Source organism: Homalodisca vitripennis, chromosome 1, assembly GCF_021130785.1.
Source record: "Homalodisca vitripennis isolate AUS2020 chromosome 1, UT_GWSS_2.1, whole genome shotgun sequence".
Classification (NCBI taxonomy): Eukaryota; Metazoa; Arthropoda; class Insecta; order Hemiptera; family Cicadellidae; genus Homalodisca; species Homalodisca vitripennis.
Window position 1 is genome coordinate 4,448,830 of NC_060207.1, and position 14,223 is coordinate 4,463,052.

Here is a 14,223-nt window from a genome sequence, read left to right on the forward strand (position 1 = left end):
TCATTGCCTCTGCCTGCCGGCCTCGGAAGCTTGTTTGTAATCACGTAAACCCGATTTCATCTATGATCTCATCCCAACGGCCTCGGAAGCTCTGTTAGTAATGATGTACTCCGTATTTCATCAATGGCCTCGTCCTGACGGTCTTGGAAGCTTGTTTGTAATGACGTACGCCTTATCTCATCCACGACCTCAGTCTGTCAGTCTCGGGAGCTTGTTTATAATCACGTACGCCCTATCGCATCTATACCTAACCTAAGTTTAAAAAATAACTTAACAATAAAATATACATACGGTACCTAATATAGCAATAAGCTAGTACCAGAGCGTCTATGTACTACCGTAACCTAAATAAAAAAATAATGAAACAAAACAACATATAGCAACAAATAGCAACATGCCACTTCAGAGAGCGTCCATTTATAATAACCTAACACCAAACGAAAAAACTAAAACCAAATCACTGCAAAGAGCATTCATTATTGGAATAAAATGGGTTGACTGTATAGTAGACAGGTAGACACAATCGGGGATGGAGGGAGGTATAGACCCTGTCACAGGATAAACACTCTTCTGAGTAGACACAATCGGGAGGTGGGCACAATTGGGGGTTGACGCAATTGGGGGATTGGCACAATTGGAGGGATGGACAAAATCGGGGTGGGGTGACGTATATAGTCATGACTGGGAGGAACAGTGTATACACAAACTTACATACATGATAAACACATACGAGAAAGAAAAGATCATGTTATGTTGAATTTGGATGAGATAAACGGAATAGAGGCCTCATTGACGCAGTATTCCGCTTTTTATCATTTTAAAACCTTCGCCATAATTTTCTTCAATGTGAATAAAAATCAAGTGAAAAATAAAATTTACTTCGTTGATGTCATCCAAACTCAAACAAACTTTCTACGAGAGTACTGTCCCAAACAATATAGATGAACCGAAATGTTAAATTTGAAATTACTACTTGATTACAATGTTGTTTATAACCATTATAATTGGAAAGAAAAAAAACCCATATTTCATATTACCTAATTTGGATTATTTGTGACAGGATAACACGCGTCAGTATTTTAAATATTGAAAAAATTTAACAATTTTTAATTTTTGTGTTCGTCGATAAGAGTGTTCATCAGGCATTTAGAAAGTCGTATGGGGAGATAGTGTGAAAGAAGATTCTGGTAAATAAAACTCTGTGTATAAACACGCGCGCGCTCGAAAAAATGTATGTGTATATGTATATAATTTATTCACAAGATAAGGACACCATTAATAGAATTTCAAAATTGATGAAATTTGTTGTCAATGATGTTTAATGTAAATCAATAATATTGTTTTGGACTGAAAAAAGCCGAATTGGCAAATTTATTTTTACCTTAACCCCATTTTCTTGCCAAACTGAGTACATGGCACTTGCCTGTTGCATTATTCCATAGCTATATATATATATGGGCAAAAGAGTAGTCTGTTGTTTTAATATTACGTATTCCGTCTAGGATACGTAGTCCAGTTCCTGTCACGTTGTTCTTTGCTTCATTACTGTTGGCTTGGTGAATATATAACAGTTTGTGCCTCCGATTACCATAATATGTAGTATTAAGATGGCAATTGCAGCAGCAGCAGTTTGCTTGGCACAGAGCAGCTACAGGTGGATCTGAAATCCGACTTTTGAGAGTTCAAGTTCAAACATGTTTCGGTGTGTGGTTTGTAATAGTGTATGTTGTTCTTTATGAAACACTCCTGATTTTATTACTTTATTTTTTATGCTGACTTTATTAAAATAATGAACACAAGAAACTTATCTCATGGGATCTACAAATCTTTCAGAGAAATTCCACATCCTAGAAGTTGGCCTCTACTGGGACATACTTATTTGTTTCTTCCAAAGGGTAAATGCTATTTTAGATATTAGTAATAGGACAAAAGTTAAATAGTGTTTATTGCTATAATTAATTCAATATAAATTATATGCATAAGAGCAACTATTGTTTAGGGCTTCTGGTTATTTTTCAATTAAGATTTATTTTTAAATTTTTCCAAAGTTTTTTTAACAAATTTGTTAGTAATCCTCCAACTGATCATATGGGAACTTGGTACCTTATTTATTTACAATAGCATGACCATGGAAAATGGACTTTTTTTCATGGGTTGGGCATTTATAGCCAAGTATTATTATCACAGGTGCATATAAACTGGGGGGAAAGTATATTATTGTATTATATTGATGCCTTTCGGGCATTATTGCGTTAAGGATGGAAAATAACCGACAAAATTTTGTCGAACAACACTTGGAGGGTTAAGGAGCAGGGGCATCACGTGATCTGGGATTCGACTTTTGCAAGCTCGAGTTAATTTTTTTTCTAAAAGAGCAAGCAGTGCGCAGCACTGCGCAGCGGGCAGGCATCGTTGACAGGATTAACGTACTAGTCAGTATCATTTCAGTAAAATTGCCAGAGGTACTGTCAAAAACAGAGTTTTCAGAGGATTTCAAAAAATCGTAACTCCTTTGATTTTCATTACCGACGAATTTTTTCTTCACTATTGTTTTCAGGAAAAATTGTAGTTTTCAGGAAAAAAAAATGAACATACCTTTCCATGGTCACGTTATTGTAAATTGATACCGGGAACTTTTTTACTTCTAGCTTATTTGGCCGATTTTCAAGGTTTGTAAACTGTTATAACATTTATATATGCTTTATGCAAAGGTACAATTATACTTATTACTGCTGAATTACCTTATGTAGAATTTGAATAGTAACAAAAAAAATGCTAATGTATTTTACTTGCTAATAAATATCTCTCATATCAAACTGTAAAAAATATCTCTCATACGAAAAATTTCTTACAGAAACTAGTGGTTCCTAAGCTATTTACATGCAAAACCAAAAATATTGGAGTTCTCTGTCACTGCAGTTTCAGTTTTTTAGTGTTGTTACATGTCTGCATTTACTTGTTTTTACTGTTGTTTCTCCTACAAATATAAGTTATCAGCCACAAATGTTGATGTCGGTGGTGGCAGAGGCAGTTAAGAAGAAGATATGAATGTAATGTTGAAGATTTCAGAGTGGACTTATAAGGAAGGTGCTAACTCTTCAATTTTACTAGAATATCGATTTTGAATTGCCAATAATATTAAAAAAGTCCTAAAATTTCAAAACAAAATACTAATTTCAAAAAGGGGCCATTTGTTTCTTCCTGTGGCTACAGTATAATAAGCGGCACCAACACAATTGAATTATGATTATCGATTCAATTGAATACTACATTTGACCTAAAGATATTCTTTTGGTTGGTCACGTATATTGATGATTCAAATCATTCGATAATCATAATCCAGTTGTGTTGGTGGGCGCTTATTATACTGCAGTCCTTCCTGTTAATCCCTAAGTTGATTCCCTGTAACATTCTTAAATAATCCCAAATGCTTCTTCTTGTTTAACATTTTTTTCAACATAACTATTATATATCATATAACTCCTTCCTCTTGATATTGTACTTGAAGGTTAGATCTTGGTGATATTTGTCACTTAAAATTGTGAAATATTTTAAATCACACCAGAGTATTTTAATTGTCTAGTCCCGTACTTGACTTGGTCTCTGAACTTTGTACTGTGTTATTATAGGCCTATTGTCAGTTTACTTCTTCACTGAACCAGTTTCTGTAGCAATTGTTTTTAAACTCTTGTTAGTTCTATTCTTCATTTTATAACTTCTCATGTGAAATCCAATATATTGTTTATAATAATGAAAGAAAAGTTCTTTCTTTGTCCGAAAACTGTTTTTACTCATTGCACTATTGTTGTATGGTGTACGTACAACATAAAATTTGAAGAAACGGACTTCAATGGCTGTGACACAAAGAGTTTATTCAACAAAAGTTTGCTCATTTACTGGACCTCAAACGTTTGCTGAGAAACAATAAAATGTTCAGGCCATATTCAAGAGTTTAACCTTTAGATAACTACAAATTGATGTCTTAGTGAAAAAAGAAAAATTGGTACTGTGGTATTATCCGAAGGCCATTATTTTTTTACAGTTTTTGTTACTAAGTACCTACAAAAATTACATTATTAGAAAGAACAGACTTTATTTGTCTTACTGTGAAAATTGCATGTGATTATGACAATCGGTTCTTGTTTTCTGCCTACTGAAAGAAGCGATGTTGATGAAGTGTCTGCTCTGTCCCTAGATCTACTATTTGTTATAGGCTATACATACATATTATAAATATAAACAGTTTAAAGTTGACATCACATGCTAGGATGCCCAGCGTGTCGGGAAGTACCAACCGGAAATGCCCCTGGCCATCAGTGTTGGCTTCGGTGCTACCCCGTACTTCTGGTCAAAAACAAAACCATCCTTCGAGATATTACCTACTCTAGCTCTGATCTTACCTACTTATTATAGCCTAGTAACAAATAGTAGACAGGGACAAAGTGGCCTCCGTATAATACCAAAGTACCAAAACCACAATGTAGAAAGAGCTACTCTTTTCAGTAATATAAGCTGCATTCACACAAAATAAAAAGTTTCTTTGTTGTGATTTTTAGAATTATGGTTTGTTTTTTACACTTTTCACACTTTCTTGCGGCTGGCACTAACTATCAACTACTTTATAAGCTGCTAAATTTAAGTGATGAGTTTTTTCGGAAATTTCAATAACTATTTGGAATAGTCTAGTACATTGGAACATTTACATAGATATCATATTTGTCAGGGTTAAAGCCCTGTTTGATCGTTAAATAAGTCATAGAAGCGGAGATGATATAACGACTCGATATGAGTCACTGGACATTACAATGTAAAACCATAGGAACTCAAAATGAGTCACTGGCTCTTTGGTTTAAGAACTACATTTAACATTAACATGTAACATTTATTTTGCTTCTCATCTAGACTATTTTGTAACCCAAAAAAGTCACAATATTTAATTTATTTTAACAAAAATGTATTATTATTAGTTTCTGAAGAGAAGTTTATAGTTATAAAGTAAAAAAGATAAATTTATTTTCATGATTGAATTACGATTATATTCCTCTAACTCTCCAAATTTGTGAAAAACAGTCCATGGCGTTCTGTGTATTTAACTTGACACTTGTGGTATAAACCAGTGATTTTTCAGTGGCACTAGAAGTGGTAAAATTGTGTGTAATATCAAAGTTTTAAATTGTTTTTTAGATGTATAATGCTAATACAGTTATCTATATATATAAAAATGAATGTTTGTATGTTTGTCCTTTATGGAATCGTGAACTATTGGACCGATCATGATGAAAATTTGTACGTATATGTATTTTTCCACGGAGAAGGTTTATAAGCTATGCCCATCCCTTTCCCGATTCAGGATTCCGCCCCACTGGTTACAGAAATACCCATAAGAAATGCATTGCAGCAAACATATGTTAACGTCTTTTCAAATTTTTAATCAGCTGTTCTTTGTAAACATATATTACACTTATAGTTTTAAAGCATAGAGTAAGCTTAAGAGAAACGACAAATTTTGTTTAAACTGTTTTTGCAATCACTGTTAAACATAGACTTTACTATCCAGATAATACAATTCAAATTTGACGTAAAAATTCACCTTTAACTGCAATATTTATTTAATATAAACCATGCTCATGCTTGATCAGAAGAGTAATGCAGATATCATAATTACTATCTTACGTTGGCTACAAATATAAAGAATGTTATAAAATCAACCTTAGTTGTTTTTTTTGACAGAAGTATGGTTCTCAAAACTCCGTGTGTACATATTCTCTCGATCGAGACAACAAAGCAAGCTCAATCGTGGCATCGGAGATATAACTAATTTAATCTAAAATTTATTATAGTAAAAAAAAAAATTTACTAAGTAATATAAGGACTTCGGTTCTTAAGATTTGCGTGCGAAGCCGTGGGTAACAGCTAGATAGAGGCAGGAATATGGTACATACCTTCATAATACGCCCAAGAGGCTCACGATGGAACGACTATCAATTATCTCAGCAATGTTTAGAATGTGATAGAAAAAGAATAAGTGAATATAGTGTACTGTTTTCAACGGGAAATTGCGTGCGAAGCCGCGGGCAACTTTTGCAAAAAATTATTGAAATGCGCATCAAAGCGCGCCGGGCCCGCTAGTAATATTATAAGTATGCCTACCAGAAATTGGGGCAACTTCCAGGCTCTGAGGGATAATCCATTTAGCTCCATAATAAATTTATTAATGAAATGTAGTTGTGTAGGAGTGCTTCCAATAAAATAAGACATAACCTTTTGCGACCACTAATTAGAAATTCCCATGATTCCCAACTTTAAAAGTTGTCCGATTTTAAATTAAATTTAAAACAAGTATCTGTATATTGAAAAGAATCATGTGGACTTTTTCCTCACTGAAAATTATCTTGGGAGATTAAAAAAATCCTACCAAATGATATGATACAGGGATATCAATCTTTACTAATCATATTTAAATCAAAATTTGTAAAATATGAAAAGGGTCATAAAAATTCAGTAAATCAATTAGACAACTTCTATAAATAGGGTTAAATTGGTACAGCATCAAATACCGTAATTGACATTGTTATTGTAGTTTACTATGTAGATGTATCTTGTGTGCAAAAATCAGATTTTTTATTTTACCCACTAGAAGAGATATTACACATAGAATATTTGTTAAAGTATTCTATCATATCTGACTGTAAGTGAAATGCTAAGCTATTTCATTTCTTCATTAGGAAATTGAGCCCTTAACAGTGCAATTTTTGCAAATTTGATAGCAAACTGGAGGGATTTTTAAGCAGTGCTTTAATTTGTAAGAACCTAAATAATTGCAGAATAGATATTGCTAAAAGAGATGGTGTAGATTTCATACATTGAGCATATTTAGCTAATAGCAAACAACTGTAATGGATGACTGGTCTGTGTGGTGGAACAAAGTGGCCATCTCTCTAATATGGAATTAGATAAAACTTGTGTTTAAACCTGTTTTTCACTACAGAGTCATATGCTTTAATTTTTCTTTAAAGCATTAAAGAAAAATTGAAATTGGTCAAACAACTCTCACTGGATCACTTCATATGGATTAACCCAAAAATTGGATAACTTAAAAATGAGCCGTGAATTCCTCCTCCTCCTGTGATGGGTGGCTTTTGGGAGTAATTAATGAGCCCTTCCATATGTACATATTTGATTAAAAATGAGATTAGTTCATATACTTATTGTAATCAGATACCTCCTCATCTTAATGTTATTTGGTGGGACTTTCTGATTCCCTCAGGATAAGTTTAGGGGGATGAAAAATTGTGAGTTTCTTTAAACTAGACATGGAAATACATGCTGTAAAATAATTTGGTTGTTAAGATTAGACAAAAACTTTTTAAAACAAAAGATTGCGGAGAATCTCAAAGGGGTTTGTAGTCTATGACATATTATTGGGAGGGCACAGTAACACACCTGAAAATTAATAAAAAAATAGATTACAGTAAATGAATACATCACCAGAGCCTGAGGGTCACCGCAATTATAAAAACTGACTACAACTTGATTTACGTTTCGTAAAATGTATATAATATATAAAGTATATTTGCAAGGGATTCTTTAATAATTTTTGTTTTCCTTTGATGTGTTGCAGTGTGGCAAATGAAAGAAAGGTGTGAAGTTTTCATTTGCAAGCACATGATTAGAGATTATATTAGGCTATAATAATCTGGAATTAGCAGTTTTCTCTCTGTTGTGAAGTGTTTTGGGAGTATTGTACAAGCTCTTAGTTTCATATAATATAAAAATGAAATGCAACTTAATTTTTATATTTATTTTGCTGCTGTTAATGATATATTTGAAAATGTGGTAAGACCCAAACTCTAGGTTTTTACTCAGTTAGGATGGTATGGTTCATTAAGCTTTAAAAAGATAAAAGTAGGATGATATTATCCGGACAGTGGCTCACATTTTTGGTAAGGCATTTTCTTAAAACTAGGTACAATTTGAGTTTTATTAATAAGTTACCAGTTTTATCAAATGACTTTTACAAGGACCAAAAACCCTTAATTCGGTGTAGATTTGCACATTATTATGTCTCTAAGTAACATAACTGTTGGCCAGTAATCTCGCACATACTATGTAACAGCAACCTTCATGTTACAGCATAATGGTCTATTTTGTCCACTCACTAAAAATATAAACAAATATTGCACAGAGAAATAACTAAGGGAGCAAAGATTTGGGAACTTTATTAACTCTTCTCCGCTAGGTAGCAGCACAATACGCATGCCAAAATGTAATGTTTGGCAGACACTGCCCGGACAGAAAGGTTGCATTTCCTGGCCAAACAATCTCAGTTGTGTAAATAGGACTTAGCTTTAGGGGGGGGGGGGGGGAGGTTGAATCTAATTGAAGTGCTCTCATAATTTTTCAAAGTAAAACATTTAAGTGTTGTATTTAAAACAAGTTGGATTTCTGTTATATGAATAGTTTTTTTTTTTATTTTTAGGGCTCGTGGGCCCCGATCCTTTTATCCCCCCATAAGTTACTTGTCTGCTCCATCAAGAATAAGCTTGAAAAGTTTGAGACCTACTCTCGTTTCATTTCCATTTCATAGACTTATAAAGTTTTTAAATGTGACATTTGACTATATATTGTTTTAACACATTTGCTCCCATACCAAAATATTTCAGAGGGAAAACTGACTTCCCTCTCAATACTTAATCAAATTATTTTGGTGTGGTGTAAGATGATGGTCTGAAACTTTGCATGCAGTCTATAGACATGTGGCACTGTGGCCACATGATTTCTGGTTGAAACTGTAGTAGTATTACTAAATAAATCACAGCAGAGGAATAAAAACTCACTGTTTTTATATGTTGCAGCTGTGTTTATGAATGTTATGAAAAGTGTAATGTCGTGCTGCACTCTGGCACAACTGGATGTAGGGTAATAGTACTACAAAACAAAACTTTTGATTCACACAAAAATTTATTTAAAACGTCATTAATGGCAAAATAACGATTACAAGCAATAAAAAGAAAGCCTAGAAATTCAAAAAACTAAAATGATAAAGTTAAAACATAATCAAACTCTCTACTTGAGAAAAAACTTTGAACACAAAACTAAATGTTTACTAAAAAGGTGAGCTCGAAAGTAGGGCCTTTGAGAGAGACTTGAGCTAAAATTGAGTGAAGTTAAAATTTCAAGTTTAATTGTCCTCTAGATCACATGAGGTCTTTGCAAAAAGTGAATGACGGCTATTTGTCTAACATCTGGGAGGGCTCTCTTACTTGTTCAAGTAGTGTTGTGTCATCAGTAGCTGGATACAGAATAATAAAAAGTGATGCTCTTAGCGTGTCCTGGGACCCTCCCCACTTCCATTACTCTACTTAGAGCTTATTGGTTAGTTTATATCTAATGCGTGTTAAATGCCCATAAATGGTGATGTATGGAGTTGACAGCCTAGGATTGTCCATAGTTTTGATAAGGTCATTGTGCTGCTTTTAGTGTTATCTTCTACCCCCTCCTTGAGGAAAATACTGAGTTTTATTTCTCATGGGAACAAAGATTTGCTCTAGTTTACAAATTATTGATAAAGAAACATTGCATTATTTTAGAAAAGATTCATATTAAATAACTGAATTAAAATTAAGTTAATTTAGGGTAGTACGAGGGGTATTAGAAAAATAAAGTTCCCATGATTTTTAAAAATACACAGCTCTATATTTATACTTAGTGTTATAAATCAATTTAAAACTTAAAAGTTAAGCTATTTTTCCACATAATCACCGTTTCTGTCCAAACACTTTTGTAGACGATGCTCCAACTTTTCTATCCCCATGTTGTAGAATTCTGCCGCCAATCTTTTGAGGAATCGAGTAACCTCTTCCTTGACTTCATCATCGGTACTGAAGCGTTGGCCACCCAAGTGTTCCTTTTAATTTTGGGAAAAAGTGATAATCACTTGGGGTTAGGTCTGGGCTGTAGGGGGGATGGGGTACAATAGTCCAGGAAAATTTGTCAGCAGTTCTTGAGTGTGACGTGAGACATGAGGTCGAGCGTTTTCATGGAGAAGCCTCACACCACTTGACAATCTTCCTCTCCGGCGGTTCTGGATCGCGCGTCTCAGTTTTCTTAATGTGTCGGAATATCTTTCAGAGTTTACTGTTTTTCCTTGAGGCAAAAAGTCAATCAAAAGCATGCCCTTCCTGTCCCAAAAGACGGTTGTCATGACAGGCCGTCCACTTCGGTTTTCATCGTGAATTTCCATGCGGCCTTCACTGAATTCTCTACACCATTTCCGAACGTGTTAAACAGATATGCAGTTTTCCCCATAAACTTCGATTAACTGACGATGAATTTCAATAGGTGAAATCTGTTTTGCATATAAAACGTATCACAGCACGAATTTCGCATCTGGCGCGGTAGCAACGATAAGGAGCTCCATCTTCGAAGGTAGCTAGGGCAGCACTGTTGGACATAACCAGGCGTGAGTGGTATGGGTAGAGAGAGGGACAGCTGATGGGTAAGACAGTGTTGCCTGATTTCTCCCAACATATCGCATTCTGTCTTGGCGGCATAGCGAACCTTATTTTTCTAATACCCCTCGTAGCACTACAGTAAACTTTTATTATTCCCTTATAATAATACTGAGTACAATCACATGTGATTTTAAAATGTGGCAAAACACATACTATAATAACACAGACAAGAATAAATTCAATTGTGGTGCTTGTCTAACTATGGAATTTTCTGTTTTAGTGTCAACAAAGCTAGGTAAGGTTGTCAGGATAAACTTTTTGTCTGTTGGGAGAAGTACAAATTTTGTTCCATATGATTATCTGTCTACAGAATATCTCGGGAATAAAATTAGCTATAGACTTGACATTTTGCATGCAACCTTAGCGAAGCCTGTTACAGGACACGTGTTTTGACATATTCTTATCTTGAGTTACTCACAAATCTAATTGACATCAATAAATAAAAATGTCTTTATGTACAAGCACATCTCAGTTTTATACTGTTTTTCAGAACAAATCATGCCTTTAATAAATAAAAATAACGAGTAACTGTCAAAACTTGGATATGAATTAAATTGCTTAAAATTAAATTTAACAATTTACCGCAAATTACTAAATTACCTTAATCTTTCATATGTTTCCAAGTTTGTTTTTAAATGCACCCACAAGTTTTCAAAACTAGTGGAGGTCATTATACAGCTAAGAACAGATGTAGAAAACCTCCTCCCTAAGCACCAGCCTCACTTTTGGAAGGTGTACCAAGCTGCCATGACGGGTCCTGTCTTAAGAGATCTCTCTAAAAGAAAACCTTACGCAAAGGTATTACGAGGGTAAGTGACTGTATGAGTTGAAGCTTTGCTGCCTCTGTGATAGCAGATTTCTGAACCAGTACAAATTTGTCAACTTCCCCAAAGCACGCTGAGACATGTCCTTGACATGTTCAGTACAGTACAACACCGAGACTTGTAGCTTTGTTCCACATAACTAAGCTCCTGCCATTTCAACTCAACACTAATTCCATTATTGCTGGAATCTATGTAGCATGATAGCAGTTTATTAATTTATGGTTAGGTGTAAGAGAGGACTTAATAGTCCTAACCTCGCCAATTGAATATGTTTTACGTTGTATTCAATAAAGTCATTTTTCATTTCATTCATTTCATTTCATTTCATTTCATGATAAATAATATGTAGGAGGTAGGGTGCCAATTTTACATTTTCACTCTCCTAATGTCAAATTATGATTTTGTTTATAGTTCTATGTATAATCTATCTATGTACAACCTGTTCTAGCTTTCTCGTGTTTAAAGATACCTACCTACACACTTGTACTTATCAAAATTACTCTTAATTCAATTCATAAACTAGTTGTAACAACCAAGAGTTTGATAAGATATTAAATAATTATTAACAGGTAATCTCTCATATTTTACTATTTACAGGACCATACAAAGTGGATAAATTGACAGAAGCAGTGGAAGACTTGAGCAAGAAACTTGGCCCAATATTTAGATTACGCCTAAATGGTGAAGATATTGTAATAACAGTAGACGCCAATGATACACGTACCATGTATCAACATGAGGGGTTGAGACCTCACAGACCTTCGTTCCCTGCTCTTTACTATTATCGTAAAAAAAAACTTCAACAGTGTTGGAATTGTTCCAGGGTAACTAACAACCAAAATAGTCATAGCGAAATAAGTGTTTCCTTAATGGTTGAGTGTTTAGTTTCACTCTTTCAATCAATCATCATAATTTTGTAATGAAAATGGAATACATTACATATACATATTCTGTCATTGTGCTGGATTACAACTAAATCACATAGACTAGCTTCGTTATATATAAATGATTTATTAATTATGTGTTAGTTTAGCATTGGCTATAATTTCGTGAGCTGGAAAATAATAATGCATTTTTTATAGTTTTTAGTTTGTTCTGTCCTTTTGTCCAGCTGGGTTTTGTACAAGGTGTGTTCAAAAAGTATCCATCCCTATTTTGTTTTACATAATAAATAACTGGATATACGCTGGCATATAGACGCAGTCATTCCGGTCTCGTGACCTTGACATTGTGTCAGTTGGCTGCAGGCAGTTAGTGTTAAACGTAAGCCCTGTACTGAGTAGCAATCGCATATATGAGTTGTGCAGTATGACAGAAACAGTGATACTGCGTGAGATTTAGTAAAATCTTGATGATTCCCAAGTTGAAACATTTGAAATATTCAACAGGCCTATGTAAAAGACATTTTGAGTGTGACACAGATAAAGGAGTGGAAAAACAGGTTTGAAGATGTACACAATTCTTTGACCACGTTCTGAAAGACCAGCAAGAAATCAGAATGATAGTTATCGATCAAATTCATGTTTTCGTGATAAAGGATTGGAGTATTACTATCCGTGATCTAGCTAGATAGATAAATATCAGCAGTACTTAAATTTATTTGATTATAACAGAAGATTTTGATATGTGCAGAGTTGCTGAAAAGTTTATTCCATAAGAATCGTTAGAGAAAAGAGCAGTTGTGGCTTATAATTGCTCAGGACATGTTAGAATACTCACAAAATGACCCTAATTTTCTCAAAGCAGTTGAAACAGGTGATGAATTGTGAATGTATGGATATGACCCAGAAACAAAAATATGTTCCAGTCTTTGTATGTAACATGCAACACTGCTCTGTCAGAAAACATTGAAGAATTATTAAGGTCATGCTGTGTATTTTTCCTTCATTGGAGTAGTCCATCATGAGTAGGCCTATGCACCCGAGGGTGAAACTGTCAACATAGAGGTTCTATGTCACATTTGTGTGTCCAATGGGTATTCTTACTTGTGGTCCATAAAATCTCTATATTACGTTAGGCACCATGTGATTTCTGGTTGATGCACCATGAATGACAGCTCATCTGAGGTCCATTCAGAAAGAGGTCTTCAAGACTTGCTTCCAAAAATGGCAGGAGCGCTGGAATATGTGTTTGGAGTCTCAAAGGGATAATTTTTAAGGGATCTCCTGTTAAAAAATATTGTTTAATAAATAACCTTTTTCAAGATTAATGATGGATATGTTTAAACACACCTCGTAAACCTCCTCTCTCTCTCTCCCCAATGGGTAAACATAGCATTTAATTTTTAAGGAGCAATTTAGAATATGTTGTGAAATTTTTTTCAGATTTCATATGTTTACATTAAGTATTAGCTATGAGTATTTTATCGCTAGTACTTTACGAATTATGATATGTAGTGCATTTTAATGTTTACTTGAATGTTTTAATTCAAATACATTTATTTTGAACTCTAGTTAAAAATTATTATAAAAAAAAATTAATTTATAACAATTTAAATTTAAGATTTATAAAAAAGATTATTTTTTTAATATTTGATAATACTATAACTTTGAAAACGCTTTGCGATTAGATTTTTTATCGCCGTTTATAAACAAAATATTAGTAAAGATTCAGTTTATTAATTATAAAACTGCTTTAGATTTTGATTTAACTGTCATTATTTATAACCCATTAGATACTAACAAGGACACAAAATGCATGTTTGTTTGAAATTGTTCATTCAAAGGTTATAAAATATTGATTTTAATTGAGAGATAAATTAAATTGAAATCATAGTAGAGGCTTTAAGTAACATATTGACAGAATTCCGCATGTAATAAATATATAATAAGTATGTCCAGAAAAACTTTTGGTTTTAACAATTTTATAGTCTGTAAATTATGATT

At 33.6% G+C, this 14,223-nt stretch overlaps 1 protein-coding gene across 1 annotated transcript in view; it reads left to right on the forward strand.

Annotated features, from left to right (window-relative positions):
* The first annotated feature begins 1,553 nt into the window (after window positions 1–1,553).
* LOC124356704 (probable cytochrome P450 49a1) overlaps window positions 1,554–14,223 on the forward strand; it is a 28,398-nt gene continuing 15,728 nt past the window's right edge. Inside the window, 3 exon segments of the mRNA XM_046807869.1 lie at window positions 1,554–1,895; window positions 11,936–12,126; window positions 12,128–12,162. Of these exon segments, the coding sequence (XP_046663825.1) occupies window positions 1,790–1,895; window positions 11,936–12,126; window positions 12,128–12,162 (332 nt within the window). The 5' untranslated portion in view covers window positions 1,554–1,789.